General features: G+C 44.7%; 1 protein-coding gene across 10 annotated transcripts; it reads left to right on the top strand.

Annotated features, from left to right (window-relative positions):
- On the top strand, positions 1-27,466 carry ZNF558 (zinc finger protein 558). Of its 10 annotated transcripts, none has more exons than XM_035284191.3 (9): positions 1-96; positions 892-983; positions 4,077-4,409; positions 7,492-7,602; positions 8,122-8,210; positions 8,811-8,937; positions 22,678-22,773; positions 23,307-23,389; positions 23,883-27,466. In XM_035284191.3, exons 3-9 carry the CDS (start codon positions 4,385-4,387, stop codon positions 24,663-24,665), a joined length of 1,314 nt encoding a protein of 437 aa, XP_035140082.1. In that variant the 5' UTR covers positions 1-96; positions 892-983; positions 4,077-4,384; the 3' UTR covers positions 24,666-27,466. The 10 variants fall into 10 exon arrangements, with proteins under 10 accessions (XP_035140082.1, XP_035140081.1, XP_035140083.1 ...); XM_035284190.3 differs by having other exon boundaries at positions 825-983; XM_035284192.3 differs by having other exon boundaries at positions 1-224.
- The last annotated feature ends 17 nt before the right edge of the window (positions 27,467-27,483 follow it).

Below are 27,483 nucleotides of genomic sequence, written 5' to 3'. Positions count from 1 at the left end.
GGTGCCGTGGGAGGAGCCGCGCGTGGGGCACCGGGGAGCGAGTCCCTCCGTCTCCGCGAGTCGGCGCTTTTGTCCCCGCGGGAGGGGCCGGGCTTGGTGAGCGGCGGGCGGGGACTAGGGTCGGAGTCCAGGGACGACGTGGGTCGTGGGCACCGCCAGCCCCGGGCCCTGCGTTCCTCCCGGGGGCCGCGTTTCCGTCCCTGAGGCCTCGGCTGTGTGCTCAGGTCAGCCCGAAGCTGCTGTTTTCTCCTGGGTCGGGGCCCCGGGCCGCGGTCGCCTCCCCAAAGAGTCCCGGTCGCCCTCATCAGGGGCCATTCTGCGCCCCAGGGGACTTTTGACTGTGGCTGGAGACTGTTGTGGTTGTCACAAATTGTGGGGAGGGGAGGCTGCTACTGTCACCTAGAGGGTGGAGGCCGGGGAAGAGGGACGCTGTTTGCTCTTAAAGATCCTACGTTGTACAGGACAGTCTCCCACAACAAAGAATTTTCAGTAATGCCAAGTTGGGAAATCCTACTCTAGGGCCTTTAAAAAATAAAAAAAAACTCTGCTATTCTGAATAAACTATATAAATTGTTAAAAATTCAGCTTAGTCACTTAATAGGGCCTCTAAGTGACAAGGTATTTTTAAAGCCTCTGGAGTCACCTTAGAATCTCTCTCCAGACTAGTAAGTTGAGCAAGTCCAATGCACACAGCATCAAGCTGCTTTCTTCCCTCTTAAGGAACACATGGCCGGATAGGAATCAGATAAATCCAGGCTGGGCCCTTATTACACATTTAATTATTGAGTACCCAAAAAAAGTGAATGGGATGGTGTTTCCAACAGGTATGGCCAACAACTGTGCAGCCTGTAAGAAGCCTCGAAAGAAGTCTTTGTGCCTTTTTATTTCCAGCTGAGAAAAGCGTCATTCAAGCTCAGATTCCTGCTGAAACCAGCCACGAGGTCCACCTGTTGTCACTGACCCGTGGGTTTCTGTGTGATCAGGTGAGTACAACATGGAACTTACAGCAAAGTTCCAGCAGTCTCTGCTGTGTGGAAGAACTGCTAATGGGCTTTTCCTGTGCTCAAGTTGTAGCCATATGAAAGTCACTAAGAGTGAAGGTTTCTTAAAGGTTCAAGGTAGGCAGGGCGTGGTGGCTCACACCTGTAATCCCAGCACTTTGGGAGGCCAAGGCAGGTGAATCATGAGGTCAGGAGTTCAACACCAGCCTGGCCAAGATGGTGAAACCCCATCACTACTAAAAATGCAAAAAATTAGCCGAGCATGGTGGCAGGCGACTGTAATCCCAGCTACTCGGGAGGCTGAGATAGAGAATTGCTTGAACCTGGGAGGTGGAGGTTGCAGTGAGTGTTGTTTAAAAATTTAGGGTCTGTAGCAAAATGTTAACTAGCTTAGGGAAGTGACTTTTCTCCAAGCCCCTCAGGAAGAAACTTAGCACAAAGGACGCTCAGGTTCAGCCTTCACTTCCCCCTTATCTGGAGTCTCTGAGCCAGCAGATCCATTCAGTGGGTCCTCATTGGGAGTCCCAGCCTCTGAAAGGCAACTCAGGGACACAGGTTGTTATCTTCAGTTTCATAGGGAAAGCAAGCATCTCTGGAGTCTTAACTTCTTTGGCTGTTGTTTTAGGTTACTATTACCTTCTTGTTTAACAAGTTCCTTATTTACTTCTGGGGCTAGCTGGATGCCTGGAATTTCTCTTTAAGGATCTTCAGGATTTTCCTTTATTTTCCTGCTGGGGGTTCACAGGCCCCTAAAAAAGGGAATTGCTGTTTCATCTACAAGTTGGGGTCAGGTGAAGCTAGTCACAGGGCTCGACTGGAATGAGGGGACAGGGATATGTCAGCACTGCCTCATGAGGAAGCTGCGTAAGGAAAATCCCCTGCAGCAGGAGAGAGGCTGCCATGCTCCTTACACTGGGAACACGGGGATGGCTGAAGCCGAGACAAGAACAGGGAGAGAAGCCAGGCACAGTGGCTCACGCCTGTAATCCCAGCACTTTGGGAGGCTGAGGCAGGAGGATCACTTGAGGTCAGAAGTTCGAGAGCACCTGGTGAAACCTCGTCTCTACTAAAAGTGTAAAAATTAGCTGAGTGTGGTGGTGCGTACCTGTAGTCCCAAGTGGGAGGCCGAAGCAGGAGAATTTCTTGAACCTGGGAGGCAGAGGTTGTAGTGAGCTGAGATTGCACCACTGCACTCCAGCCTGGGTAATAGAGTGAGACTCCTTCTCATAAAAAAAAGAGAAGAACAGGGAAAGAGGTGTGACCAAGACCAAGAGGGAGGCAGAACCAGACCAGGTCTCACTTCAGACTCTGTTCTCAGGCCAGTGGGAAGAGACTGAAGAGCTGTGGGCCGGAGGGTGATGCGATTTGCATGTAGTGTAAGCATGTGAATTAACAAGGACTTCAGGATTCAGAAGGAAGATATTTAAGAGGCAAGAGACAGGGTGTTCTGAGGTAGCTTAGGGATCAGATGATTCTTCCCTAAGCCTGGATGATGGTCTTGGAGTAGGAAGGATGTAGAAAGAAGAGACCTGGGAGAATGCATTGCTGCTCGCTTTCATCCAGGCCTAGATCAGAGGGCTCACAGCGCCCACTGTGCCCCAGCTCCTGTCTGTGCAGACCTGCAGGCAGCCCCCTTAGCCCAGGGCTATGTGCCATTCACAGGGCCTTGCCTCTGCATCCTCAAGGAAGTCAGGCCTCCGCATGTCTAAGCCCTGTCCAGCATGGTAGCCACTAGCCACATGGAGCTATATCAATTAAACCAATGAAAATGAAACACAATTAAAAATTTGTTTTCAGGCCAGGCATAGTGGCTCATGCCTGTAATCCCAGCACTTTGGGAGGCTGAGTTGGGTGGATCACCCGAGTTCAGGAGTTCGAGACCAGCCTGGCCAACATGGTGAAATCCTGTCTCTACGGAAAATACACAAATTAGCTGAGCATGGTGGCAGGTGCTTATAATCCCAGCTACGAGGGAAGCTGAGGCAGAATTGCTTGAACCTGGGAGGCAGAGGTTGCAGGTTGCGCCATTGCACTCCAACCTGGGTGACAGAGTGAGACGCCTCAAAAAAAAAAAAAAAGAAGAGGGAAAGAGGTGTGACCAAGACCAAGAGGGAATGTGAAAAGGTGCAGCTGCTGTGGAAAAGTTTGGCAGTTACTCAAAAAGCTTTCAGTGGCAAAAACCACAATCACTTTTGCACCAGCCTGAAAGCTATCACTTAGTTTATTCAACCAGTCCCCTACTGATGGTCATTTGTGGTGTTTTCAGCCCTTTGTGGTTATACGAAGTCCCACAGTGAATTATCTTACACGTCTTTTGGTATTTGTGTACCTTCGAGATAGATTTTGAGAAGTGGGATTCTACAAAAGAGCAGATGTTTTTTGCAGCCTTGCTTGACATCAGCAAATTTCCTTCCCTAGGGGTTGCCCCCAGCAGTGTGTGAGAATGAAGGGTGTGGGCCACTGTGTCTCTGTTGACCTGACAGTTAGGAAATAGTACCAGAGTTGCTGTAATCTGCGTCTCCCTGTGAGTGAGGTCACTGGCGATTCCACCAAGGGTATTGTCCTTGGGATGCAGTGGGGAAGCCAGATTGCACCATGTAAGGACTGAGGAAAGAGACAGAGTGAAGAGCTCTGGCTGGGATGGGGGACACAGACTGGGCAGTAACCAGAAAGAAAGCTGTGCTCCCAGCGTAGGCTCATGGCACTGTGGAGGATGCCAGATCAGGCTTGAGGGGCGTGAGGAGGAGTGTAGCAGCAGAGGAGAGAGCTTCGAGCATGGACAGCTCCTCAAAAGCAGGAGCGTGGACCCCAGGCCAGAACTGCCCAGCAGGCCCGGTGGAGAAGGCAGGCGGCTCCTTGTCTGCGACGGGAGGAACCGGGAGAGCAGGGCGCAGGTTGCAGTGCTGGCGGCGACACAGGAAAGTAGATTCCTCCTTGTGATTGTTACCCTGAGAAGTGGGATCCTGATTGCTGAAAATGAGATGATTTGTCATCTCTTGCTGCCTAACAAATGATCTCACACCATAGTCACTTAAAACAATCGCCATTTATTGTCTCACTGTTTTTGTGTTTCAGGAATTCTGGAGTGGCTTGGCTGGAAGGCTCTGGCTGGAAACCTGCAGAAGGCTTTCAGCTGGGTCCGCGTCATCCGAAGGCCCCACTGGTACTGGGGGCCCCTCCATGGCCTGCAAGTCAGAGCTGGCTGTTGGTGAAAGGCCTCAGTTCCTCTCCACCTAGGCCTCTCCACAGGGCTGCTTGAGCATCTTCCCAGCATGACAACTGGCATCTGCTAGAGCAGCATCCCGGAGACCAACGCAGCAGCTGCATTGCTTTCTAGGACCTAGCCCTGGAAGTCACCCCTGCACCCACCCCCGCTGTCTCTTATGCCGTGTTCTGCTGGTCACACAGGTCAGCCCTAATTCCATGTGTGTGTTGGGCCTACGTAGGGTGTGAGCACCAGAAGGCTGGGATCACTCATTAGGAAGCAGTTACCACAAAGGGGACAGGGTAGGAGGCGTGAGGTAGGATCACCCAGCAGGGCTGAGAGTTCTTTTCATGTTGATTACTGTGTTCTTCCAGAGTGGCAGCGTCACAGTCCTAGCACAGAGTCATCTGCCTGAATGTCCCCTGGAGTGGGTGGATGATGAAAGTCACACCTGGCTAGAGTTCTGCTGGGCTAGCCTGATGGTGGTGGGGAGGGAAATCAGCTGAAATGAGGGGCAGCTGGGTGAGGATGAAATCCAGAGAGGGGGTGGCTAAGGCAGGACGGTGGGTGGCCGAGGCAGAGTCCTGGCAGGAAAGGGGTGACCGAGGCAGAGCACGAGCAGGAGTGGGGTGACTGAGGCAGGAGAGGGACTGACTGAGGCAGGAGAGGGGGTGACTGAGGCAGGAGAGGGACTGACTGAGGCAGGAGAGGGGGTGACTGAGACAGGAGAGGAACTGACTGAGGCAGGAGAGGGGGTGACTGAGGCAGGAGAGGGACTGACTGAGGCAGGAGAGGGGGTGACTGAGGCAGGAGAGGGACTGACTGAGGCAGGAGAGGGGGTGACTGAGGCAGGAGAGGGACTGACTGAGGCAGGAGAGGGGGTGACTGAGGCAGGAGAGGGACTGACTGAGGCAGGAGAGGGACTGACTGAGGCAGGAGAGGGGGTGACTGAGGCAGGAGAAGGACTGACTGAGGCAGGAGAGGGGGTGACTGAGGCAGGAGAGGGACTGACTGAGGCAGGAGAGGGGGTGACTGAGGCAGGAGAGGGACTGACTGAGGCAGGAGAGGGGGTGACTGAGGCAGGAGAGGGGGTGACTGAGGCAGGAGAAGGACTGACTGAGACAGAGTTCAGGCAGGAAGGGGGTGACCGGGACAGAGCACAGGCAGAAGGGGGATGACCAAGGCAGAGCACAAGCAGGAGGGGGGTGACCAAGGCAGGAGAGGGTAACCGAGGCAGAGAACAGGCACGAGAGGAGGTGACCGAGGCAGAGCACAGGCAGGAGGGGGCGACTGAGGCAGAGCACAGGCAGGAGAGGAGGTGACTGAGGTAGAGCACAGGCAGGAGAGGAGGTGACTGAGGTAGAGCACAGGCAGGAGGGGGTGACTGAGGCAAGAGGGGGTGACTGAGGCAGAGCACAGGCAGGAGGGGGTGACTGAGGCAGAGCACAGGCAGGAGAGGAGGTGACCGAGGCAGAGCACAGGCAGGAGGGGGCGACTGAGGCAGAGCACAGGCAGGAGAGGAGGTGACTGAGGTAGAGCACAGGCAGGAGAGGAGGTGACTGAGGTAGAGCACAGGCAGGAGGGGGTGACTGAGGCAGAGCACAGGCAGGAGGGGGTGACTGAGGCAGAGCACAGGCAGGAGGGGGTGACTGAGGCAGAGCACAGGCAGGAGGGGGTGACTGAGGCAGAGCACAGGCAGGAGGGGGTGACTGAGGCAGAGCACAGGCAGGAGGGGGTGACTGAGGCAGGGCACAGGCAGGAGGGGGTGACTGAGGCAGAGCACAGGCAGGAGGGGGTGACTGAGGCAGGGCACAGGCAGGAGGGGGTGACTGAGGCAGGGCACAGGCAGGAGGGGGTGACTGAGGCAGGGCACAGGCAGGAGGGGGTGACTGAGGCAGGGCACAGGCAGGAGGGGGTGACTGAGGCAGGGCACAGGCAGGAGGGGGTGACTGAGGCAGGGCACAGGCAGGAGGGGGTGACTGAGGCAGGGCACAGGCAGGAGGGGTGACTGAGGCAGAGCACAGGCAGGAGGGGTGACTGAGGCAGAGCACAGGCAGGAGGGGTGACTGAGGCAGAGCACAGGCAGGAGGGGTGACTGAGGCAGAGCACAGGCAGGAGAGGAGGTGACTGAGGCAGAGCACAGGCAGGAGAGGAGGTGACTGAGGCAGAGCACAGGCAGGAGAGGAGGTGACTGAGGCAGAGCACAGGCAGGAGAGGAGGTGACTGAGGCAGAGCACAGGCAGGAGAGGAGGTGACTGAGGCAGAGCACAGGCAGGAGAGGAGGTGACTGAGGCAGAGCACAGGCAGGAGAGGAGGTGACTGAGGCAGAGCACAGGCAGGAGAGGAGGTGACTGAGGTAGAGCACAGGCAGGAGAAGGTGACTGAGGCAGAGCACAGGCAGGAGGGGGTGACTGAGGCAGAGCACAGGGCAGGAGAGGAGGTGACTGAGGCAGAGCACAGGCAGGAGGAGGTGACTGAGGCAGAGCACAGGCAGGAGGGGGTGACTGAGCCAGAGCACAGGCAGGAGGAGGTGACTGAGGCAGAGCACAGGCAGGAGGAGGTGACTGAGGCAGAGCACAGGCAGGAGGGGGTGACTGAGGCAGAGCACAGGCAGGAGGGGGTGACTGAGGTAGAGCACAGGCAGGATGGGGTGACTGAGCCAGAGCACAGGCAGGAGGGGTGACTGAGGCTTGCATGGGTCAGAGGACATGCAGTGAGAGAAAAAATGAGTGAACATGGTGGAAGTTGAGGAGGAAGGTTGGGTTCAGAGAGAGGGGAGTTTTCGAACGTCATTCTGGGTGGTAGGACAGTGCCTAGTGATGACCAAGCCTAAGGGGACCTGTGGAAACGTGTGGCTGATGAGGAGAGAAGGGACAAAGAGCCCTGGAGCTGAGAAACTCCTGAGACCCTGGGGGTTTTTGATGTCATCCAGAAGCTGGGACTGGAGGTGGGAGGAGTGATGGAGGCAGGCGTCTGAGTCCCCAGGGAAGGAGGCGTAGCGGGGAATGCGTTTCTGGCCGCACTTGGATGGGAGGAATGTGCCATGAGACTGCACGAAGCCAAGGTTCTCAAAGGGGGTGGAGCAGAGTGGTTGAGCTGGGGATAGAGGAAGCACGTTTTCCATCAGCTGGCCTTGAATTCATTGCCTGCTCTGCAAAATAAAGGCCCAGTGTGGAATCCAGAACTTGCATTTGAAGGACAGGAAGGGTGGGCTGAGGAGGGCCTGTCCCCAGCATCCCGAGAGGGAGGAGGCTGTGGGGACTTGGAGTGTCCCATTTCTTCCAGAGCACTGTCCTGAGGGTGCTGCAGGAAGAAGGAAGGCTCATCCTGCCTCCCGGCTGCCCTTTTGTTGTCGGAGTCACAGGATGGCGGCCCTTGTCCTACCCGCCACCGGTGGTGAGTCACGGGGTCTTAGCATTTCTCATAGTCCAGGATTGAAAGGCTCTGACCCTCAGCCTGAGACGGGAGGGGGCTGGGCAGAGCAGGTGAGGCAGGAGTGGATCCCCAGGGGCCCAGAGGTCCTCCGTGTCCGATGGGGCAGCTCTTGGGATTTGGGACTTAGGTGTTTGGGTGTCTGTGGATGTTATTGTGTAGTGAATGTGCTGGAGCTTTTGAATTCTCCCTTTTTTTCTTTCTGTGAACCTGATAAAAACATAGCGATGTCCTTGGAACCTGTTTTCTCATCTGCGAAGTGGGAATAATCTCTTCCCCAAGTGCAGTCAGACCTTGAGCCCTGTTACCTTTTGTTGGTGAGACAGGGCTGTGTTTGGGTGTCTTAGGAGAGCCGTGGGTAGGTGTTTGCATGGGGTGTAGGTGGGCGCTGCGTGGGTATAGGAGGGCGATATAGTCAATCACAGGTAGATATGTGGGTGTTAGACAAGCCTGAATCCCCGGGACTCATTTCTCCTCCTCCAGCTGCGTCTTCCCCGTTCCCAGCCTCTCAGCAAAAAGGACACACAGAAGGCGGAGGCCTGGTTAATGAGCTCCTGACAAGCTGGCTGCAGGTGAGTTGGATGCTCCTTTTCCCAAATCATTATTCCTTTAGCCAGAAGTTTGGACTTCATACCTTCCAGCAGCCTGGAGCCCTGCAGCCAGACTGGCTCCTGAGGCATCCCAGAATTTCCAGGCATCTGATGGAGGGTGAGGGCTTCCCAGAAAATCGGTGTGTGTGGACGGTTACTGCAGGTTCAGAACTTTCTCCAGGTCCCTCAGTACATCATGTGCTCCTGAGAGTTTTAAGGGAAAGCCAAGTAAAGGTGTGACGGTGTTCTAAGCCCAAGCAGTTTATAAAAACCATAGGGAATCGTTCATTCACTCGCCAAGTGTTCCTCTGCTTTCTGCCATGTCCCGGGCCCGTGCTCCCCTGGAGATTGAGAGAATAAGATCACAGGAGCCCCCAGTCTAAGAGATAGAAGACAGTTGCTCTGGGGTACTGTGCATTAAACCTGAGGAGTGGCCTAAGGAGTCAAGCATTGAGGGCTGAGCCTGGAAGCCAGGGAGAGGAGCTCAGAAGCCCGCTCAGGTTTCCCCAGCCCTGGCTCTATTCTCCTGTGCAGTTGGTGAGGGTGGTCCTCAGCTAAACTGTGATGTTTGCCATGCTTTAGGGGTTGGTGACCTTCGAGGATGTGGCTGTGGAGTTCACCCAGGAGGAGTGGGCGTTGCTGGACCCTGCCCAAAGGACACTGTACAAGGATGTGATGCTGGAAAACTGCAGGAACCTGGCCTCCCTGGGTAAGCCTGACGTCATTTCTGCATTTATTTAATGACTCTCGTGGAAGACTTGCCTTATTTTTTTATTGTGGTAAAATTCATGCAACATAAAATTCACCATTTTAACCATTCTTAGATGTCCAGTCCAGTGGTTTTTAATATATTCGTGGTATTGTGCAGCCATCAGCCCTGTCTAACATTGCACTGTTTTCATCACCCCTGGAAGAAATCCCATCCCAGTAAGCAGTCAATCCTCATTACCTCCCTACTCGCTGCTGCTGGTAACCAGTCATCTGGTTTCTGTCTTTAGGGATTTACCTATCCAGAACATATCACTTAAATTGAATTATAAAATCCGTTACCGTTTGTGTCTGACTTCTTTCATGTAGCACGGTGTTTGAAGAGCTTAGCTATGTTGCTCCAGCATCTCGTTCCTTATGACTGAATAATATTCCGTTGTATGAACATACCGCATTTTGCCAATTTGTTTTTCTGTTGATAAACATTTGAATTGTTTCCACTTTTTGACTATCATGAATAATGTCCAAATTTTTGTTTAAATTCCCACTTTCCATTTTCTTGGGTATATACTAGGAGTGGAAGGCTAGGTCACATGACATTTCTGCATTTAGCTTTTTGAGGAACTGCCAGACTTTTCCACAGCAGCTGCACCACTTCACATTCACACCAATGCATGAGAGTTCCAGCTTCTCCTGTCTTTCCCAGCCCTTTTTTTTTGTAATTGCACTTTAGGTTCTGGAGTACATGTGCAGATCATGCAGGATTGTTGCATAGGTACACACATGGCAATGTGGTTTGCTGCCTCCATGCCCCCGTCTGGCATTTCTCCCCATGTTATCCCTCCCTGACCTCCCCACTCCCCCGCACTGTCCCTCCCCACTCCCCCCCGCTGTCCCTCCCCCCTCCCTGTGTCCATGTGTTCTCATTGTTCAATACCCGCCTATGAGTGAGAACATGCGGTGTTTGATTTTCTCTTGTGTCAGTTTGCTGAGAATGATGGTTTCCAGATTCATCCATGTCCCTACAAAGGACACAAACTCATCATTTTTATGGCTGCATAGTATTCCATGGTGTATATGTGCCACATTTTCCTTGTCCAGTCTATCATCAGTGGGCATCTGGGTTGGTTCCAGTTCTTTGCTATTGTAAACAGTGCCTCAATGAATATACGTGTGCATGTGTCTTTATAATAGAATGATTTATAGTCCTTCGGATATATACCCATTAATGGGATTGCTGGGTCAAATGGAATTTCTATTTCTAGGTCCTTGAGGAATCACCACACTGTCTTCCACAGTGGTTAAACTAATTTACACTCCCACCAACAGTGTAAAAGTGTTCCTGTTTCTTCACATCATCTCCAGCATCTGTTGTCTCCAGATTTTTAATGATTGCTATTCTAACTGGCGTGAGGTGGTGTCTCAATGTAGTTTTGATTTGTATTTCTCTAATAATCAGTGATGATAAGCATTTTTTCATGTTTGTTGGCCTCATATATGTCTTCTTTTGAAAAGTGTCTGTTCATATCCTTCCCCCACTTTTGGATGGGTTTTTTTCTTGTAAATCTGTTTTAGTTCTTTGTAGATTCTGGATATCAGCCCTTTGTCAGATGGTAGATTGCAAAAATTTTTTCCCATTCTGTTGGTTGCTGGTTCACTCTAATGATTGTTTCTTTTGCTGTATAGAAGCTGTGGAATTTAGTTAGGTCCCATTTGTCTATTTTGGCTTTTGTTGTCAATGCTTTTGGTGTTTTAGTCATGAAGTCCTTGCCTATGCCTGTGTCCTGAATGGTTTTGCTTAGGTTTTCTTCTAGGGTTTTTATGGTGTTAGGTCTTATGTTTAAGTCTTTAATCCATCTGGAATTAATTTTAGTGTAAGGTATCAGGAAGGGGTCCAGTTTCTGCTTTCTGCACAGTGCTAGCCAGTTTTACCAACACCATTTATTAAACAGGGAATCCTTTCCTATTGCTTGTTTTTGTCAGGTTTGTCAAAGATGAGATGGTTGTAGATATGTGGCATTGTCTCTGAGGCCTCTGTTCCATTCCATTGGTCTATATCTCTGTTTTGGTACCACTACCATGCTGTTTTGATTACTGTAGCTTTCTAGTATAGTTTGAAATCAGGTAGTGTGATGCCTCCAGCTTTGTTCTTTTTGCTTAGGATTGTCTTGGCTATGAGGGCTCTCTTTTGGTTCCATGTGAAGTTTAAGGTGGTTTTTTCCAGTTCTGTGAAGAAGGTGGCTTGATGGGAATAGCGTTGAATCTATAAATTACTTTGGGCAGTATGGCCATTTTCACGATGGTGTTCCTTCCTAACCATGAGCATGGAATGTTTCTCCATTTGTTTGTATCCTCTCTTATTTCCTTTGAGCAGTGGTTTGTAGTTCTCTTTGAAGAGGTCCTTTACATCCTTTGTTGGTTGTATTCCTAGGTATTTTATTCTCTTTGTAACAATTATGAATGAGAGTATGCTCATGATTTGCGCTCTGTTTGTCTGTTATTGGTGTATAGAAATGCTTGTGATTTTTGCATGTTGATTTAGTATCCTGAGACTTTGTTGAAGTTGCTTATCAGTTTCAGGAGATTTTGGGTTGGGACAATGGGGTCTTCTAGATACACGATCATGTCCTCTGCAAATAGAGACAGTCTGACTTCCTCCTTTCCTATTTGAATACCCTTTATTTCTTTTTCTTGCCTGATTGCTCTGGCTAGAACTTCCAGTGCCATATTGAATAGGAGTGGTGAGAGAGGGCATCCTTGTCTAGTGCCAGATTTCAAAGGGAATGCTTCCAGTTTTTGCCCATTCAGTATGATATTGGCTGTAGATTTGTCATAGTTTTTATTATTTTGAGATATATTCCTTCCATACCTAGTTTATTGAGAGTTTTTAGCATAAAGGCTGTTGAATTTTGTTGAAGGCCTTCTCTGCATCTGTTGAGATAATCATGGTTTTTGTCTTCGGTTCTGTTTATGTGGTGGATTACTTTTATAGACTTGCGTATGTTGAACCAGCCTTGCATCCCCAGAATGAAGCCTACTTGATCATGGTGGATAAGCTTTTTGATGCACTGTTGCAGTCGGTTTGCCAGTATTTTATTGAAGATTTTTGCATCTGTGTTCATCATGGATATTGGCCTGAAGTTTTCTTTTTTTGTTGAATCTCTGCCAGGTTTTGGTATTAGGATGATGTTGATCTCATAAAATGATTTGGGAAGGATTCCCTCTTTTTGAATTGTTTGGAATCGTTTCCAAAGGAATGGTACCAGCTCCTCTTTGTATGTCTGGTAGAATTCAGCTATGAACTTGTCTGGACCTGGACTTTTTTTGGTTGGTAGGTTATTAATTGCTGCCTCAACTTCAGCCCTTGTTATTGGTCTGTTCAAGGTTTCAACTTCTTTCTGGATTAGGCTTGGGAGGGTGCAAGTGTCCAGGAATTTATTCATTTCTTCCAGGTTTACTGGTTTATGTGCATAGAGTTGTTTGTAGTAATCTCTGATTGTAGTTTGTATTTCTGTGGAGTCGGTGATATTCCCTTTATTGTTTTTTATTGCATCTATTTGATTCTTCTCCCTTTTCTTTTTTATTAATCTATTTTGTTGATCTTTTTTTAAAAAAAAACAGCTCCTGGATTTATTGATTTTTTTTTTTTTGAAGGATTTTTTGTGTCTCTGTCTCTTTCAGTTCTGCCCAGATCTTAGTTATTTCTTGTCTTCTGCTAGGTTTTGAGTTTTTTGATCTTGCTCCTCTAGCTCTTTCAATTTTGATGATAGGTTGTCAATTTTAGATCTTCCCTTGCTTCTCTGGTGGGCATTTATTGCTATAAATTTCCCTCTAGACACTGCTTTAAATGTGTCCTAGAGATTCTGGTACATTGTATCTTCATTCTCCTTGGTTTCTAAGAACATTTTTGTTTCTGCCTTCATTTCATTGTTTATTCAGTCGACATTCAGGAGCCAGTTGTTGAGTTTCCATGAAGTGGTGTGGTTCTGAGTTAGTTTTTTAATTCTGAGTTCTAATTTGATTGCACTGTGGTCTGAGAGACTGGTATGATTTCCATTCTTTTGCATTTGCTGAGGAGTGATTTACTTCCAATTATGTGATCAATTTTAGAGTAGGTGCCATGTGGTGCTGAGAAAAATATATATTCTGTGGGTTTGGGGTAGAGATTTCTGTAGATATCTATTAGGTCCACTTGGTCCAGATCTGAGTTCAAGTCCTGGATATCCTTGTTAATTTTCTGCTTTGTTGATCTGTCTAATATTGACAGTGGAGTGTTAAAGTCTCCCACTATTATTGTGTGGGAGTCTAAGTCTCTTTGTAGGTCATAAAGAACTTGCTTTATGTACCTGGGTGCTCCTGTATTGGGTGCATATATATTTAGGATTGTTAGTTCTTCTTAATACATTGATCTTTATGTAATGCCCTTCTTTGTCTCTTTTGATTTTGTTGGTTTAAAGTCCATTTTATCAGAGATTAGGATTGCAACTCCTGCTTTTTTTGCTCTCCATTTGCTTGATAAATCTTCCTCCATCCCTTTATTTTTAGCCTATATGTGTCCTTGCACGTGAGATGGGTTTCCTGAATAAAGCACATCAATGGGTTTTGATTTTTTATCCAGTTGGCCGGTCTGTATCTTTTGATTGGGGCATTTAGTCCGTTTACATTTAAGGTTAATATTGTTATGTGTGAATTTGATCCTGCCATTTTGATGCTAGCTGGATGTTTTGCCTGTTAGTTAACACATTTTCTTCATTATGTCAATGGTCTTTACCATTTGGTACATTTTTGGAGTGGCTGGTACTGGTTGTTCCTTTCCTTGTTTAGTGCTTCTTTCAGGAACTCTTCTAAGGCAGGCCTGGTGGTGACAAAATCTCTCAGCAATTGCTTTTCTATAAAGGGTTTTCTTTTTCTTTCGCTTATGAAGCTTAGTTTTTGGCTGGATATGAAATTCTGGGTTGAAAGTTCTTTTCTTTAAGGATGTTGGATATTGACCCCCACTCTATTCTGGCTTGTAGGGTTTCTGCAGAGTGATGCGCTGTGAGTCTGATGGGCTTCCCTTTGTGGATAACTCGACCTTTATCTCTTGCTGCCCTTAGCATTTTTTTCCTTCATTTCAGCCCTAGTGAATCTGACGATTATGTGCCTTGGGGTTGCTCTTCTTTGAGGAATACCTTTGTGGTGTTCTCTGTATTTCCTGGACTTGAATGTTGGCCTGCCTTGCTAATTTGAGGAAGTTCTGGATAAGATCCTGAAGATTGTTTTTCAGCTTGGATTCATTCTCTTGGTCACATTCAGGTACACCTATCAAATGTAGATTAGGTCTTTTCACATAATCTCGTATTTCTTGGAGGCTTTGTTCATTTCTTTTCACTCTTTTTTCTTTATTCTTGCCTTCTCGTTTATTTAGTTAAGTTGATCTTCAATCTCTGATATTCTTTCTTCTGCTTGGTCGCTTCAGCTACTGAAACTTGTGTATGCTTTGCAAAGTTCTTGTACTGTGTTTTTCAGCTCAATCAAGTCGTTCATACTCTTCTCTAAGTTGTTTATTCTAGTTAGAATCTCATCTAACCTTTTTTCTAGGTTCTTAGTTTCTTTGCATTGGGTCAGCACATGTTCTTTTATCTCTGAGAAGTTTGTTATTACCCACCTTCTGAAGCCTGTTTCTGTCAATTCATCAGATTCATTCTCCATCCATCTTTGATCCCTAGCTGGTGAGGCGTTGTGATCCCTTGGAGGAGGAGAGCTGTTCTGGTTTTTGGTGTTTTCCTCCTTTTTGCACTGGTTTCCTCCCATCTTAGGGCTTTATCTACCTGTGGTCTTAGTAATTGTTGACTTTTGGATGGGGTCTCTGAGTGAACATCCTTTTTGTTGATGTTGAAGCTATTTCTTTCTTCTTCTTAGTTTTCCTTCTAACATTCAGGGCTCTCTGTTGCAGGACCTCTGGAGGTCTACTCCAGACCCCGCTCCCCTGGGGACCACCTGCGGGGGCTGCAGAACTGCAAGGGTTGCCACCAGTTCTTCCTCTACTATCTTCATCCAGAAGGGTACCTGCCAGATGTCAGCCTGAGCTTTCCTTTATGAGGTGTCTCTTTGGGTATATGGGGGTCGGAGAGTTGCTTGAGGAGACAGTTTGTCCCTTATAGGAGCTCAAGTGCTGTTCTGAGAGCTCTGTTATTCCATGCAGAGCTGCTGGGCGGGTACCTTTAAGTCTGCTGCAACTGAACTCATAAGCGCCTCTTTTCCCAGGTGCTCTGTCCGAGAAAGGTCAGCTTTATTTATAAGTTCCTGTGGTGCTGCTGCCTTTTTTCAGAGATGCCCCGCCCCATACAGAATAATCTAGTCACAGTCTGCCAGCAGAGGTGTTGCTGAGCTGCCACTGGCTCTGCCCAGCTGCTGTGTGAACTGTCTTGGTAGTTATGGACTGCATCTGTAGTGGGGGATGCCCTTCCCCCCACTGAGCTGGACCATCCTTGGTCCAGCTGTGCTTGCTGCAAAACTCTCAATCCAGAGCATTTCAGATTGCTTGTCTTGCGGGGGTGGTACCCACCTAGCCAGATCACCTGGCTCCCTGTCTCAGCCCCCTCCCTTTCAGTTGAATGGGCGGCTCTGTCTCCCAGGCGTTCCAGGCGCCAGTTGAAACGGCCACCCAGACTTGTGTGAGTTTCTGTGCGCTGACCCAGCACCGGCTGAAACCGCTGCACTTCAGCCTGGGAATCTCCTGGTCTGTGGGCAGTGAAAACTTGTTTGGAAATGTGGTGAGCACTCACCCTCTGCACTGTTCTTGCTAGGAACTGCACTCCAGAGCTGTTCCTGTTTGGCCATGTTGGATCCTCCCCCAGCCCTTGTCTTTTTGACTGTAGTCATACCAGTAGGTATGAAGTGCTGTCTCATTTTGATTTGTGTTTTTCTAATGACAAATGACATGGAGCATCTTTTCATGTACTTGTTGGCTATTTTTCTTTGGAAAAATATCTATTCAGGTCCTTTGCCTGTTCTGTTGTTGTTGTTCGTTTCTTGTTTTGACAGAGTCTTCTTCTGTCACCTAGGCTGGAGTGCATGGTGCGATCTTGGCTCACTGCAACTTCCGCCTCCTGGATTCAAGCAGTTCCCATGCCTCAGCCTCCCAAGAAGCTGGACTTACAGGCATGCACCACCATGCCTGGCTAACACACACACACACACACACACACACACACATTTTTTTTTTAATAGATACAGGGTTTTGCTGTGTTAGCCAGGTTGGTCTAAAACTCCTGGCCTCAAGTGATCTGCCGGCCTCAGCCTCCCAAAGTGCTGGGATTACAAGTGTGATCCACGACTCCCAGCCTTCTGCCCATGTTTTATTTGGGTTGTTTCTTTTTGTTGTTGGATTATGAAAGTTTATTTTATGTTCTGGATACAAAATCCTTACTCAAAATACAACACATAAATAATTATTCTGTGGGTATCTTGTCATTTTCTTGATGGGGCACTTGAATGCACAAAAGTTATAATTTTAACCAGGCACAGTGGCTAACAGCTGTAATCCCAGCACTTTGGGAGGCCAAGATGGGCAGATTACCTGAGGTCAGGAGTTCAAGACCAACTTGAACAACTTGGTAAAGCCCCATCTCTATTAAAAATGCAAATGCTAGCCAGGCCCAGTGGTAGGTGCCTGTAATCTCCGATACTTGCAAGGTTGAGGCAGGAGAATCGCTTGAACCTGGGAGGCAGAGGTTGCAATGAACTGAGATCCACTGTATTCCAGCCTGAGAAACAGAGTGAGACTCCATCTCAAAAAACCAAAAAAGGTTTAATTGTGAAGTCTGTTGTATGTAGTTTTTCTTTCTTGCTTGTGTTTTTAGTGTGATACCTAAGAAACTGTTGCCAAAGTCAAGGTCATGAAGATTTACCCATTTTCTTCCAAGAATTTTCTAGTTTTAACTCTTCCAGTTAGCTATTTCATCTATTTTGAGTGAATTTTGCATATGGTGTGGAGAAAGGGTCAACTTTATTCTTTTGCATTTAGTATATCCAGTTATCTCACCACCTTTATAGAAGATACGGTTCTTTTTCCGTCAGATGAGCTTTGCACCCTCATTGGAAAGTATGTGGCCATACACACTGGAGTTTATTTATATACTCTCAATTCTATTCCATTGGTCTATATATCTTGAACTCCTGACCTCAAGTTATCCAGCTGCCTCGGCCTCCCAAAGTGCTGGGATCGCAGGCGTGAGCCACCACTCCTGGCTTCATTGGTCTATGTATCTATCCTTGGGTCAGTACCACCCTGTCTTGATGACTGTTGCGTTGTAGTAAGTTTTGATAATAGTAAGCGTAAATCTTCCTACTTTGTTATTCTTTTTCAACACTTTGTCTGTTCAAGATCCCTTGTAGTGTCACAAATTTTCAGATCAGTTTGTGCATTTCTGAAATAAAAGAAAACTGTCGGCATTTTGATAATGATTCTATTACCTCTGTAGATCATTTTGGGTAGTATTGTCACCTTAACAATGTTAAGTCTTCAGATACATAACCTTCTGTTACTCATTTTTAATCTCATTCTGTTGTGGTTAGGGAAGATACTTTATATGAATTCATTGTTTTTCAATTTAGTGAGACTTTCTTTATAGCCTAACATATGTTCTGTCCTGGAGAATGTTCCATGTGCATTTGAGATGTATATGTGTTCTCTTGTTGGGTGGCATGTTCTTTCTATATCTGTTAGGTCTGGTTAGTTTATAGTATTGTTTAAGCCCTCTGTTTCCTTTTTGGTCTTCTAATATGTTGTCCTATCCATTATTGAAAGTGGACTATTGAAGTCTCAAACTCTTATTATAAAACTCTATATCTTTCTTCAGTTACGCCAGTTTTTACTTGATCTGTTTTGAAGTTCTTATTAGGCACGTATATGTTTATAACTGTTATATTTTCTCCATGAATTGATACCTTATAAATCTATAATGTTTTTCTCTGTGTTTTATAAAATTTTTTCTTGTGTGAAATATCTTTTTCCCTTTGTTCATTATCAACCATATTTGTGTCTTCAAATGAAAAGCAAGTCTCATATAGATGGTATGTACAGATTCTCAACAACTTTGATGGGGTTATGTTCCAATAAAGCTATTGTAAGTTTAAAATGCCGTAAGAAAAAATGCAAAACAATGAAAAAAGGAAAAAAAAGTCAAAATGCATTTAATTTACCTAACCTACTGAACATAATAGCTTAGGCTAGCTTAAACATGCTCAGAGCACTTACATTAGCCTACAGTTGGACAAAGTCATCTAACGTAACAGTATTTTTTATAATAAAGTGTTGAATATCTCAACAGTTATAAATTATATATTGAATATTGTACTGAAAGTGAAAAAAACAGAATGGTTATAGGGTACTTGAAGTGTAGTTTCTACTGAAAGCATATGACCTTTGCACCATCAAAAATTGTAAACTGGGGACCATCTGTAATTGGGTTATTTTTTAAATCCATTCTGCCAAAATCCACCTTAATGTGTAATTACTGACAAGGAAGGAGATACTTCTGCCTGTTCACTGTTTGCTAAATACCTATTTGCTTTTTTCTATGTGTCATATCATTTTTGTTCCTCAGTTGTTTCATTGTTGTTTCCTTTAGTGTTGGATATTTTCTAGTGTACCATTTTGACTCCCTTCTCATTTCTTTGTATTCTTTTTAGTTGTTTTCTTAGTGGTTGGCCTGGGAATTCTAATAAGCATTTTAATTTATAACAATCTAGTTTAATAGCAACTTAGTGTCAATAGTATATAAAAACTTTGTTTCATTATAGATGTTTTGTTTAGTAATTTTGTCACAAAGTACATCTGTATGCATTGTGTGCCCATTAATGTACATAAATAATCATTTATGGTTTTGTCTTTAAACTATGTAGTAATAAAAGAGAAGTTACAAACTGAAAACACAGTGTCAGTGACTTTGATATTTATCTCTGTATTTACCTTTACCACTGTTCTTCACTTCTTTCTGTGGATTCAAGTTACTGTCGTTTTCTTTTCATTTTGTCGTGAGGTCACCCTTGATCATTTTTTGTAGGGTAGATGTAATAGTGACAAACAGTCTTTGTTTATGGGAAGGTCTTCATTTCTTTATTTTTGAAGGGGAGGCTTGCTGATGCAGAATTCTTGGTTGCCATTTTTTCTCAACACTGAATATACCACCCCACTGCTTGGTGGTCTCCATTGTTTCTGATGAGAAATTGTCTGTTAATCTTACCAAGGATCCTGTGTACATGATAAGTCACCTCCCTCTTGCTGTTTTTAGGATGCTGCCTTTGTCTTTCAACAGTCTGATTAATATGTGTTTGATGCTGGTTACAGTGGCTTCCACCTATAAACCCAACACTTTGGGAGGCTGAGGCAAGAGGACCCCTTGAGGCCAGGAGTATGAGACCATCCTGGGCAACTTAGAGAGACCCTGTCTCTACAAAAAAAAATTAAAAATTAGCCAGATGTGGTGGTGCACACATGTGGTCCCAGCTTCTTGGGAGGCTGAGGTGGATGAATTGCTTGAACCCAGGAGATCAAGGTTGTAGTGAGCCATGATCATGCCACTGCACTCCAGCCTGGGTGACAGAGTAAGAAGACCCTGTCTCAAACTGTGTGTGTGTGTGTGTGTGTGTGTGTGTGTGTGTGTGTGTGTTTCAGTATGAATATTTTTTTCAAGTTTATTCTACTTGAGTTTGTTGAGCTTCTTGGATTTGTACATTTGTGCCTTTCTTCAAATTTTGAGAGGATTTTTTAGCCATTATTTCTTCCACCTTCTCACCCCTTTCTCTACATCTCTCTCTTCTCTGCATCATATATATGTTAATATGTGTGATAATATCCCACTGGTCTCAGGCTCTGTTCATCTTTTTTAAATTTTTCTCTCTCTCTCTCTTTCTCTCTCATTGATAAAGGTTCTCACTTACTCTGTCACCTAGGTTTGAGTGCAGTGGACTGATCATGGCTTACTACAGCCTTGACCTCTTGGGCTCAAGTGATCCTCCCACATCAGCCTCTGAAACAGGGAGGCAAGGCTACAAACATGCATCACCATGCCCAGCTGTTTAATTTTTTTTTGTAGATTCAGGGTCTCACTATGCTGCCCATGCTGGTCTTGAACTCCCAGACACAAGCAGTCCTCCTGCCTCGTCCCCACAAAGTGCTGGTATTATAGGCATGAGCCACCACCCCAGGTCTCTCTCTTTTTTCTGCTCCTCAAACTGGATAATATCAAGTGTCCCATCTTTGTGGACACCAATTTTGTCTTCTGCCTCCTCAAATCTGTGCTGAATGTTTCATTTCAGATACTGTACTTTTCAACTCAGATTTTTATTTGCCTTCCTGAAGTTTCTATCTCTTTACATTTTCCATTTTTGTATTTTTTTGATATGCCATAGTTGTACCTGTTTTGCTGTTTCTCATTTGATGAGAATTTGTACTCATGATTTCCTTTAGTTCTTTTTTCTTTTTTTTTTTTTTTTTTTTTGAGGCGTAGTTTCATTCTTTTCACCCAGGCTTGAGTGCACTGGCGTGATCCCAGCCCATCATAACCTCTACCTCCCAGGTTCAAGTGATTTTCCTGCCTCAGCCTCCCAAGTAGCTGGGATTACAGGCATGCACCACCACCCCCAGCTAATTTTGTGTATTTAGCAGAGACAGGGTTTCTCCATATTGGTCAGGCTCCTGACCTCAGGTGATCCACCTGCCTCAGCCTCTCTGAGTGCCGGGATTACAGGCATGAGCCATCATGCCTGGCCTCCTTTAGTTCTTTATACATATTTCTTGTACATCTTTTAGCAGGTTTAAGATAGTTGATTTATTTTACTTGTATAGTAAAGTCCAGTGTTTGAACTTCTGAAGGGACAGTTTCTACCAGCTTCATTCTTCTTGTAATGGGCCCAACATTTGTTTCCTTGCCTGCCTCATAATTATTTTGTTGAAACTAGGCATTTGGAATACTATAAAATGACGTTTTGGGAATCAGACTTTTCCCCATCTCCAGAGTTTGTTTTGCTTCTTGTAGTTAGTATTGTATCTGTAGAACATACAACAGTTCTTTTTTTTCTTTTTGAGATGGAGTCTTGCTCTGTCCCCCAGGCTGGAGTGCAGTGGTGCAATCTTGGCTCACTGCAACCTCTACTTCCCAGGTTCAAGCAGTTCTCCTGCCTCAGCCTCCAGAGTAGCTGAGATTACAGGTGCCCACCACCACACCTGGCTAATTTTTGTATTTTTAGTAGAGACAGGGTTTCACCATGTTGGCCAGGATAGTCTCAATCTCTTGACCTCATGATCCACCTGCCTCGGCCTCCCAAAGTGCTGGGAGTACAAGGTTTGAGCCACTGTGCCCAGCCACATACAACAGTTCTGAAATAGAGCTATTGTATATTCTAAAGTTCAAGAATATATATTATAAACTACTGTTAGAATATACAATAGTTCTATTTCAGAACTAACTTTGTAATGTCTGTATTTGTCACATGTGGCCACTGAAGTCTCTTCTGATAGCTTAATGGTCATATAGTGATTTGAAGGCCTGGAACAAAAAAGGGAAAAAGACTTCCAGTCTCTTTACATGGGCTCTACGTGTACATAGGGACATGCCTTTAATACTTAGGTAGGCAGTTAACTCTGCCTTGCCCTTCATTTCTAGCTTGTGCAGAGCCTGAAGGTCAGCAAAAGGTAAGGGTTTCGTGCCTTCTGAGGTATTTTCTGAATATGTTCCCAGCCCTGGGTATATGCTTGGAATTATAGGTTCCTGAGAATTTGAGGAAGACTCTTCAAAGTCCTACTCCCCATCTTTTTCCCCATTTTTCCTTCCAGGCTTTTTGTTTAGTCTTTGGTTTGCTTCTACTGTTTTCTCTTGCCTCAGGCAGTACTGACTAATACATCTGCCTTTACATATGTCAGCCACATGTGTTCAGGGTAACCAGCTAAGTCCTCGAAGTATTAGATAAATCAAGGCAAGGCTTTGAGCCAGTCCTTCAGGGAACCACCAGACAGGTCAGAAAAAACAACCACAGAGTAAGTTCTGTTCTGCTCCCTCCAAGTACTAGGAATGCAGGCTGTTGTCTGCAAGGTTGTAGACAAAGCAGGAGAAAGAGGACGGGACTAGAGTCCATTTAAAGTATCATAAAGCGCTCTTACCCAGATTCAGCTGGGTTTTCTGATAAAGCATTCTCCTGATTGCTATGGACTTTCGATAAATTTCCAGAGTTCCAATAAAGTGGACTCTGACAGCTTTTGCCAGTTTATTCACTGTGACAGATGAACTTTTGGAATTCCGTACTCCACCACTGTCACTGTCATCCCTTATCCCAAGTCTTTCTTAAGCACCTCCATGTTCTTAGGTCTGTGCTGGGGCTTGAGAGTACAGTGATGAATGAGACAGATACGGTCCCACCCACATGGGATGTCTCTCATTCCTGCCTCATGAACTGAAGATCTCTTTCTTGTCCTGACTTTATATTCTTCACGGTTAAAAGTTTTGGGGCCACTAAAGTGTGCATTTGAACTTAGGTGTAGGCTTCTAGGGCTATTTATGCCCTATTACCTTGAATATTGAGTTGAATATGTTTGCATTTTTGTTCCCTGTGAGAGTTACCAGTGCATTAGAATTAAGGTATTTATTTCACTGCTCCTAAAGTCACACTTTTCCATCTTCAGAAATGTTGGCTTTTGTTTCATGGAGTTGGTTGTCCCCAGCACAGTTCCCTGTATCATGTGTATTTTTTCCATAAATAGGTTGTCATGTTAATAAACCCAGACTGATATCCCAGTGGGAACAAGACAAGAAGGTAATGACAGAGGAAAGAGGAATTCTACCAAGCACCTGTCCAGGTGAGCACCAGGTGTATGTGAGCCCTTGTGAGGAATAGCTCTGGCCAGTGGCTTGGTGGTTGGCAGTATTGCATTAGTTAATGTCAATCAGGGAACTTTGTAAAATGCCCTTTTCCTGACAAAGATGCACGAGAACATTTGGTATGAGCACCCTTGTGTACTTCCTTTTCTGTCTCTCTCTTCATCATCTCATACTTTGCTTCAGGCTCAGGGAAGAAACAAAGATGCAACTCTTTTTAAAATTTCAATCAAGTTCCTTCCCACTTTGCATTCCTGATCGCTCCTCTTTTTGTCAATCTGTGACCAGACTCAATTTGTCTAGAATCTTTGTTTAAAATGAATACTTAAACTTTTCATAACCAAATCCTCTTTGTTGCAAACATCACATGTGTAAGGGCAGACTCTAAGGGATCAGGGTGTTTGAGGATGTTTGCAACAAAGAGGACTTTGAAAAGTCTTCCTCATATTCTCAGGGACCTATAATTTCCATTTCTTTCCTCCATCAACCTAAATTTCTTTTCCATTTGTTTCAGATTTGGAGACTCTACTTAAAGCCAAATGGTTAACTCCTAAGAAGCATGTTTTCAAAAAAGAACAGTCTAAACGTGTAAAAACAGTAAGACTAACATGGGTGATTTCTGGTTTTCTACAGTAGGAGAATGCCCTAAGTTTAGAAAGGGTGCAAAATAACCAGGAGAGGCATTAAAGGAAAGTGTCATTTATAATTGAGAATGCCGTGTCCCTGGAGAGACACTGTGAAAATTGTGAATTTTTAGAGAAATATGAGTTAGCTCCAAAATTACTTCTTTACTGAGAGTTCCCACAAGTAAATATTTCCTATCTGTGGCTCAGATACTGACTGCTGGAAATGAAACTTCAGAAGTTATCAGAAAATGTTTTGTGACTCTGATAAGGGCTTGTGGCAAAGCATCTATCTTTTTTAACTTTCTTAGAGCTGAAACTGGGCAGAAACCATATACAACCACTTAAAGTGCCAAAATACCAATTATAATAATGTAATAGAATTCCTGGGAGATAAAATTCCTATGAGAACATTAAGTATTTCCTATATTATAAATTATAGTTATCATTCGTCTCTTAATCCTTAGGAAAGAAGTCATCGTGGAGTGAAGCTCAATGAATGCAATCAGTGTTTTAAAGTCTTCAGCACAAAATCTAACCTAACTCAGCACAAGAGAATACATACTGGAGAAAAACCCTATGACTGTAATCAATGTGGGAAGTCCTTCAGCAGTAGATCTTACCTAACTATTCATAAGAGAATCCATAATGGGGAGAAGCCCTATGAATGCAATCACTGTGGGAAAGCATTTAGTGATCCCTCATCCCTTAGACTGCATGTGAGAATTCACACTGGAGAAAAACCCTACGAATGTAATCAGTGTTTTCACGTCTTCCGCACTAGTTGTAACCTCAAAAGCCACAAGAGAATTCACACAGGGGAGAACCACCATGAATGTAATCAGTGTGGAAAAGCTTTCAGCACAAGGTCCTCCCTAACTGGGCACAATAGCATTCATACAGGAGAGAAACCTTATGAATGTCATGATTGTGGAAAAACCTTCAGGAAGAGCTCCTATCTGACACAGCATGTAAGAACTCATACTGGAGAAAAGCCCTATGAATGTAATGAGTGTGGGAAATCCTTCAGCAGTAGCTTTTCTCTTACTGTGCACAAGAGGATACATACTGGAGAGAAACCCTATGAGTGCAATGACTGTGGAAAAGCCTTTAATAATCTCTCAGCTGTGAAGAAGCACTTAAGAACTCACACTGGAGAAAAACCCTATGAATGTAATCATTGTGGGAAATCCTTCACTAGTAACTCCTACCTTTCTGTGCACAAGAGAATACATAATAGGTGGATATGAATTACTGCAGGAACATCTGGGGGAAAGCACTCATTGATCTTTCATCCTTAAGATATTTTGAGAGAGCTCACACTGGATGTATGTTATTTCTTACAGCATAACAAATGATCCCAAAAAACTTTGTGGCTTCAAACAGCAAACATTTATTATCTCACAATTTGTACAGGTCAAGAATTCAAGAACAGCTTATGTCTGTAGTTGCACTGCAGGATCTTTCATGCGCTTACTTGCGGTCAAGATGTCAGCCAAAGCTGTGGTCATCTAACATCTTTACTGATGAACAGTCCACTCCAAGATGACTCATTCACATGCCTGGAAAGTTGGTGTTGGTTGTTGTCAGGGGACCTTCAGTCATTAACATGTAGGCTTTTCCACGCAGGCCTCTTTACAAGGCTGAGTTCCTTTATGATTTGGCAATAAGTTCTCCCCAAGGTTAGTGATCCAAGAGAGGACCAGTACAGAGGCCAAAATGGCTTTTATGACCTATCCTTGGGAGGACTGTTAAGCTCTCTCTTATTTCCTATTGTATCGGTCTCACAACACACCAATCCTGATATGATGCGGGAGACTACAGAAGGTATGAATACCAGGAAACAGATCACTCAGAAACATCTGGGAAACTTGCCATGGAATTAATGAAGAAAAGCCCTTAGCACATCACCCTTTTAATCTAATCAATATGAAATAGCATTCAGTGACTCCCATTAATTCACTCTGAAGAGAAAAACCTTTTGAGTACAATCTGCATGGTAAAGTTCTCAGCTCCAACTCTTACCCTGATGGGCCCAGAAGATGATGTATTGAGAGAATCCCGAAGAATGGAACAGCTGTAGGAAAGCCTTCCGTGATATCACCGGGGATTCACGTGACAGTTCACACTAAGGGAGAAAGTCTGCAAATGTGTCATCAGAATGCAGAAGCCTTCAGGGACAGTCATCCCATAAGACACATTGGAAATCATACATGGAACAACACTCAAATGTGGAATACCCTACAGCAAAAGTGTTCACATTACTGAGCAAAATACAGTGTGGGCTTCTTCAGTGACCATGGGAAAACCTTGAATGTTCTCTCTGTTTTTAAGGGACTTGAGAATTAATTCTGGAGAGAATGCCTCATTGAACATCAACATTGGAGAGCTTTCCTTTTTTCCACATTTGTTAGGAAACTTGTGAGCATTCACACTGCAGAGAAACTTGCAAATATGAAGAATAAGAGAAAGCCTTCCATGATGCCTCTGTGTTAGGGAAAATATGGAACTTCTCCCTGGATGCAAAACCTATGAGTGTATTAATGTTGGAAAATGTTTCAGTGATTCTTCTCTTTCTTGTATATGAGAGAACTTATATGGAGAAACCCCTAGGAATGTAATCAGTGTTAGGATGCCTCAGCCTCAACTCTTCACTGAGTGGCCACAATTTTTACTGGGAACAAAAAGTGTAATAACTGTTTTGAGTTATTTTCTCTCTATCCTAGTACAGCAAATACTGTTGGCTTCTTTCTCAGTGTCGACTCTGTATTTGCTTAAACAAAGTAACATGTTCAAGTTTATCAGTGTCTCATCTATAGATTGGACTGCTAGCTCATTAATTTTTTAGTCTTCCCCTGACTCCCAGGGAAAATTAATTGAAGTCTTTTTTTTTAATATAAACATTTGTGTATAGCTGTTCCCTAAAATAAATATTAACATATTTCATAATTATAATGCAATATACTTATTATAATTTGCTTAAGGACATCAACACATTGCATATTCAAAAAGTTATTTCCAGATATCTTCTAAGTGATTTTGTTTATCATAATGGAAATTAGTATTTGTAATGCACATTTTTCTAATGGCATTATTGTCAGAGTACATGAGCTTTATAATACTTATTATTTACTCACTATCCTGGTATGGCAGATACTGTTGGCTTCTTTCTCAGTGTTTATTCTTCTTCTGTTTATTTGCCTTAAGAAAGAAACATGTTCAAGTTGTCTGTGAACAGTATCGAAAGTTCTCAATCTTAAAGTTTTTTTCCTGAAGCCCAGGCAGGTTTTTTTCCCAACTCCCTTGGCAATGAGAAGTAAGTAGAAGTCACTGTGGGGAACATCGTCTGGCTTGTTCTCCTCGCTTAGTTTCCATTCATCTCACCCATTCTGTCTCTTGGAAAAGTGGCCTCAAGATCTAGAGTTTGAAGAGCTTCTTTTTTTTACCATGATGGCAGAAACCAAAGTGCAACCAATGATTACAATGCTCTGGGCTCTCCAAGAGCCTCATGGCTGCGTCTGCTCTGGACTCCTTATTCCTACCCTTCTTACGTGTCTAAAAGAAACCCCTAACTGATTGAAGCCAACATGATCTGTTGTTTGTTTTTGAGGTGGTGTTCTGCTGAATTCCAGCAGAATGCAGAATCTAACTGGTAAACCTATAAATTGGTCAAATGTTATCCATGTTGTTTCTTTGAAAACAATGTATATTCTCTAATATTTGGATATAGGGTATATGCACATGAATGTAATGTAATCGTATTTCCAAATACAGTACATATGTTCAGATTTATTTTCCTAACCTTATTTAGTGATAGAGGTGTAGTGAACTTTCCCATTACGTTTATGTATTAACATACTGTAATTTTGTCATTTTTAATTTATATATTTTGATGTTATATAACTAGATGCATACAGGATTAGGTATATTCTTCTGTATTGTTCCTTTTTATGTGAAGATGATATTTTTACATAGCAAAGTATTGTAATGCATTAATGACACATGGCCAAACATTTATTTATTATTTAAAGACAGAGTTTTGCTCTTGTCACCCAGGCTGGAGTACAA

The sequence above is a fragment of the Callithrix jacchus genome, chromosome 22 (assembly GCF_049354715.1).
Source record: "Callithrix jacchus isolate 240 chromosome 22, calJac240_pri, whole genome shotgun sequence".
Lineage (NCBI taxonomy): Eukaryota > Metazoa > Chordata > Mammalia > Primates > Cebidae > Callithrix > Callithrix jacchus.
Note: the sequence above shows the minus strand (reverse complement) of the source record. Positions and strands in the feature narration are given on the sequence as shown.

Bases quoted from the DNA above. Each gene is read 5' to 3' on its own strand.
- ZNF558 (XM_035284191.3), top strand. From the start codon at position 4,385: ATGCCGTGTTCTGCTGGTCACACAG. The intron at 8,938-22,677 runs GTAAGCCTGACG...TTCCATAAATAG, and splicing joins CAGGAACCTGGCCTCCCTGG to GTTGTCATGTTAATAAACCC. The intron at 22,774-23,306 runs GTGAGCACCAGG...CATTTGTTTCAG, and splicing joins TCTACCAAGCACCTGTCCAG to ATTTGGAGACTCTACTTAAA.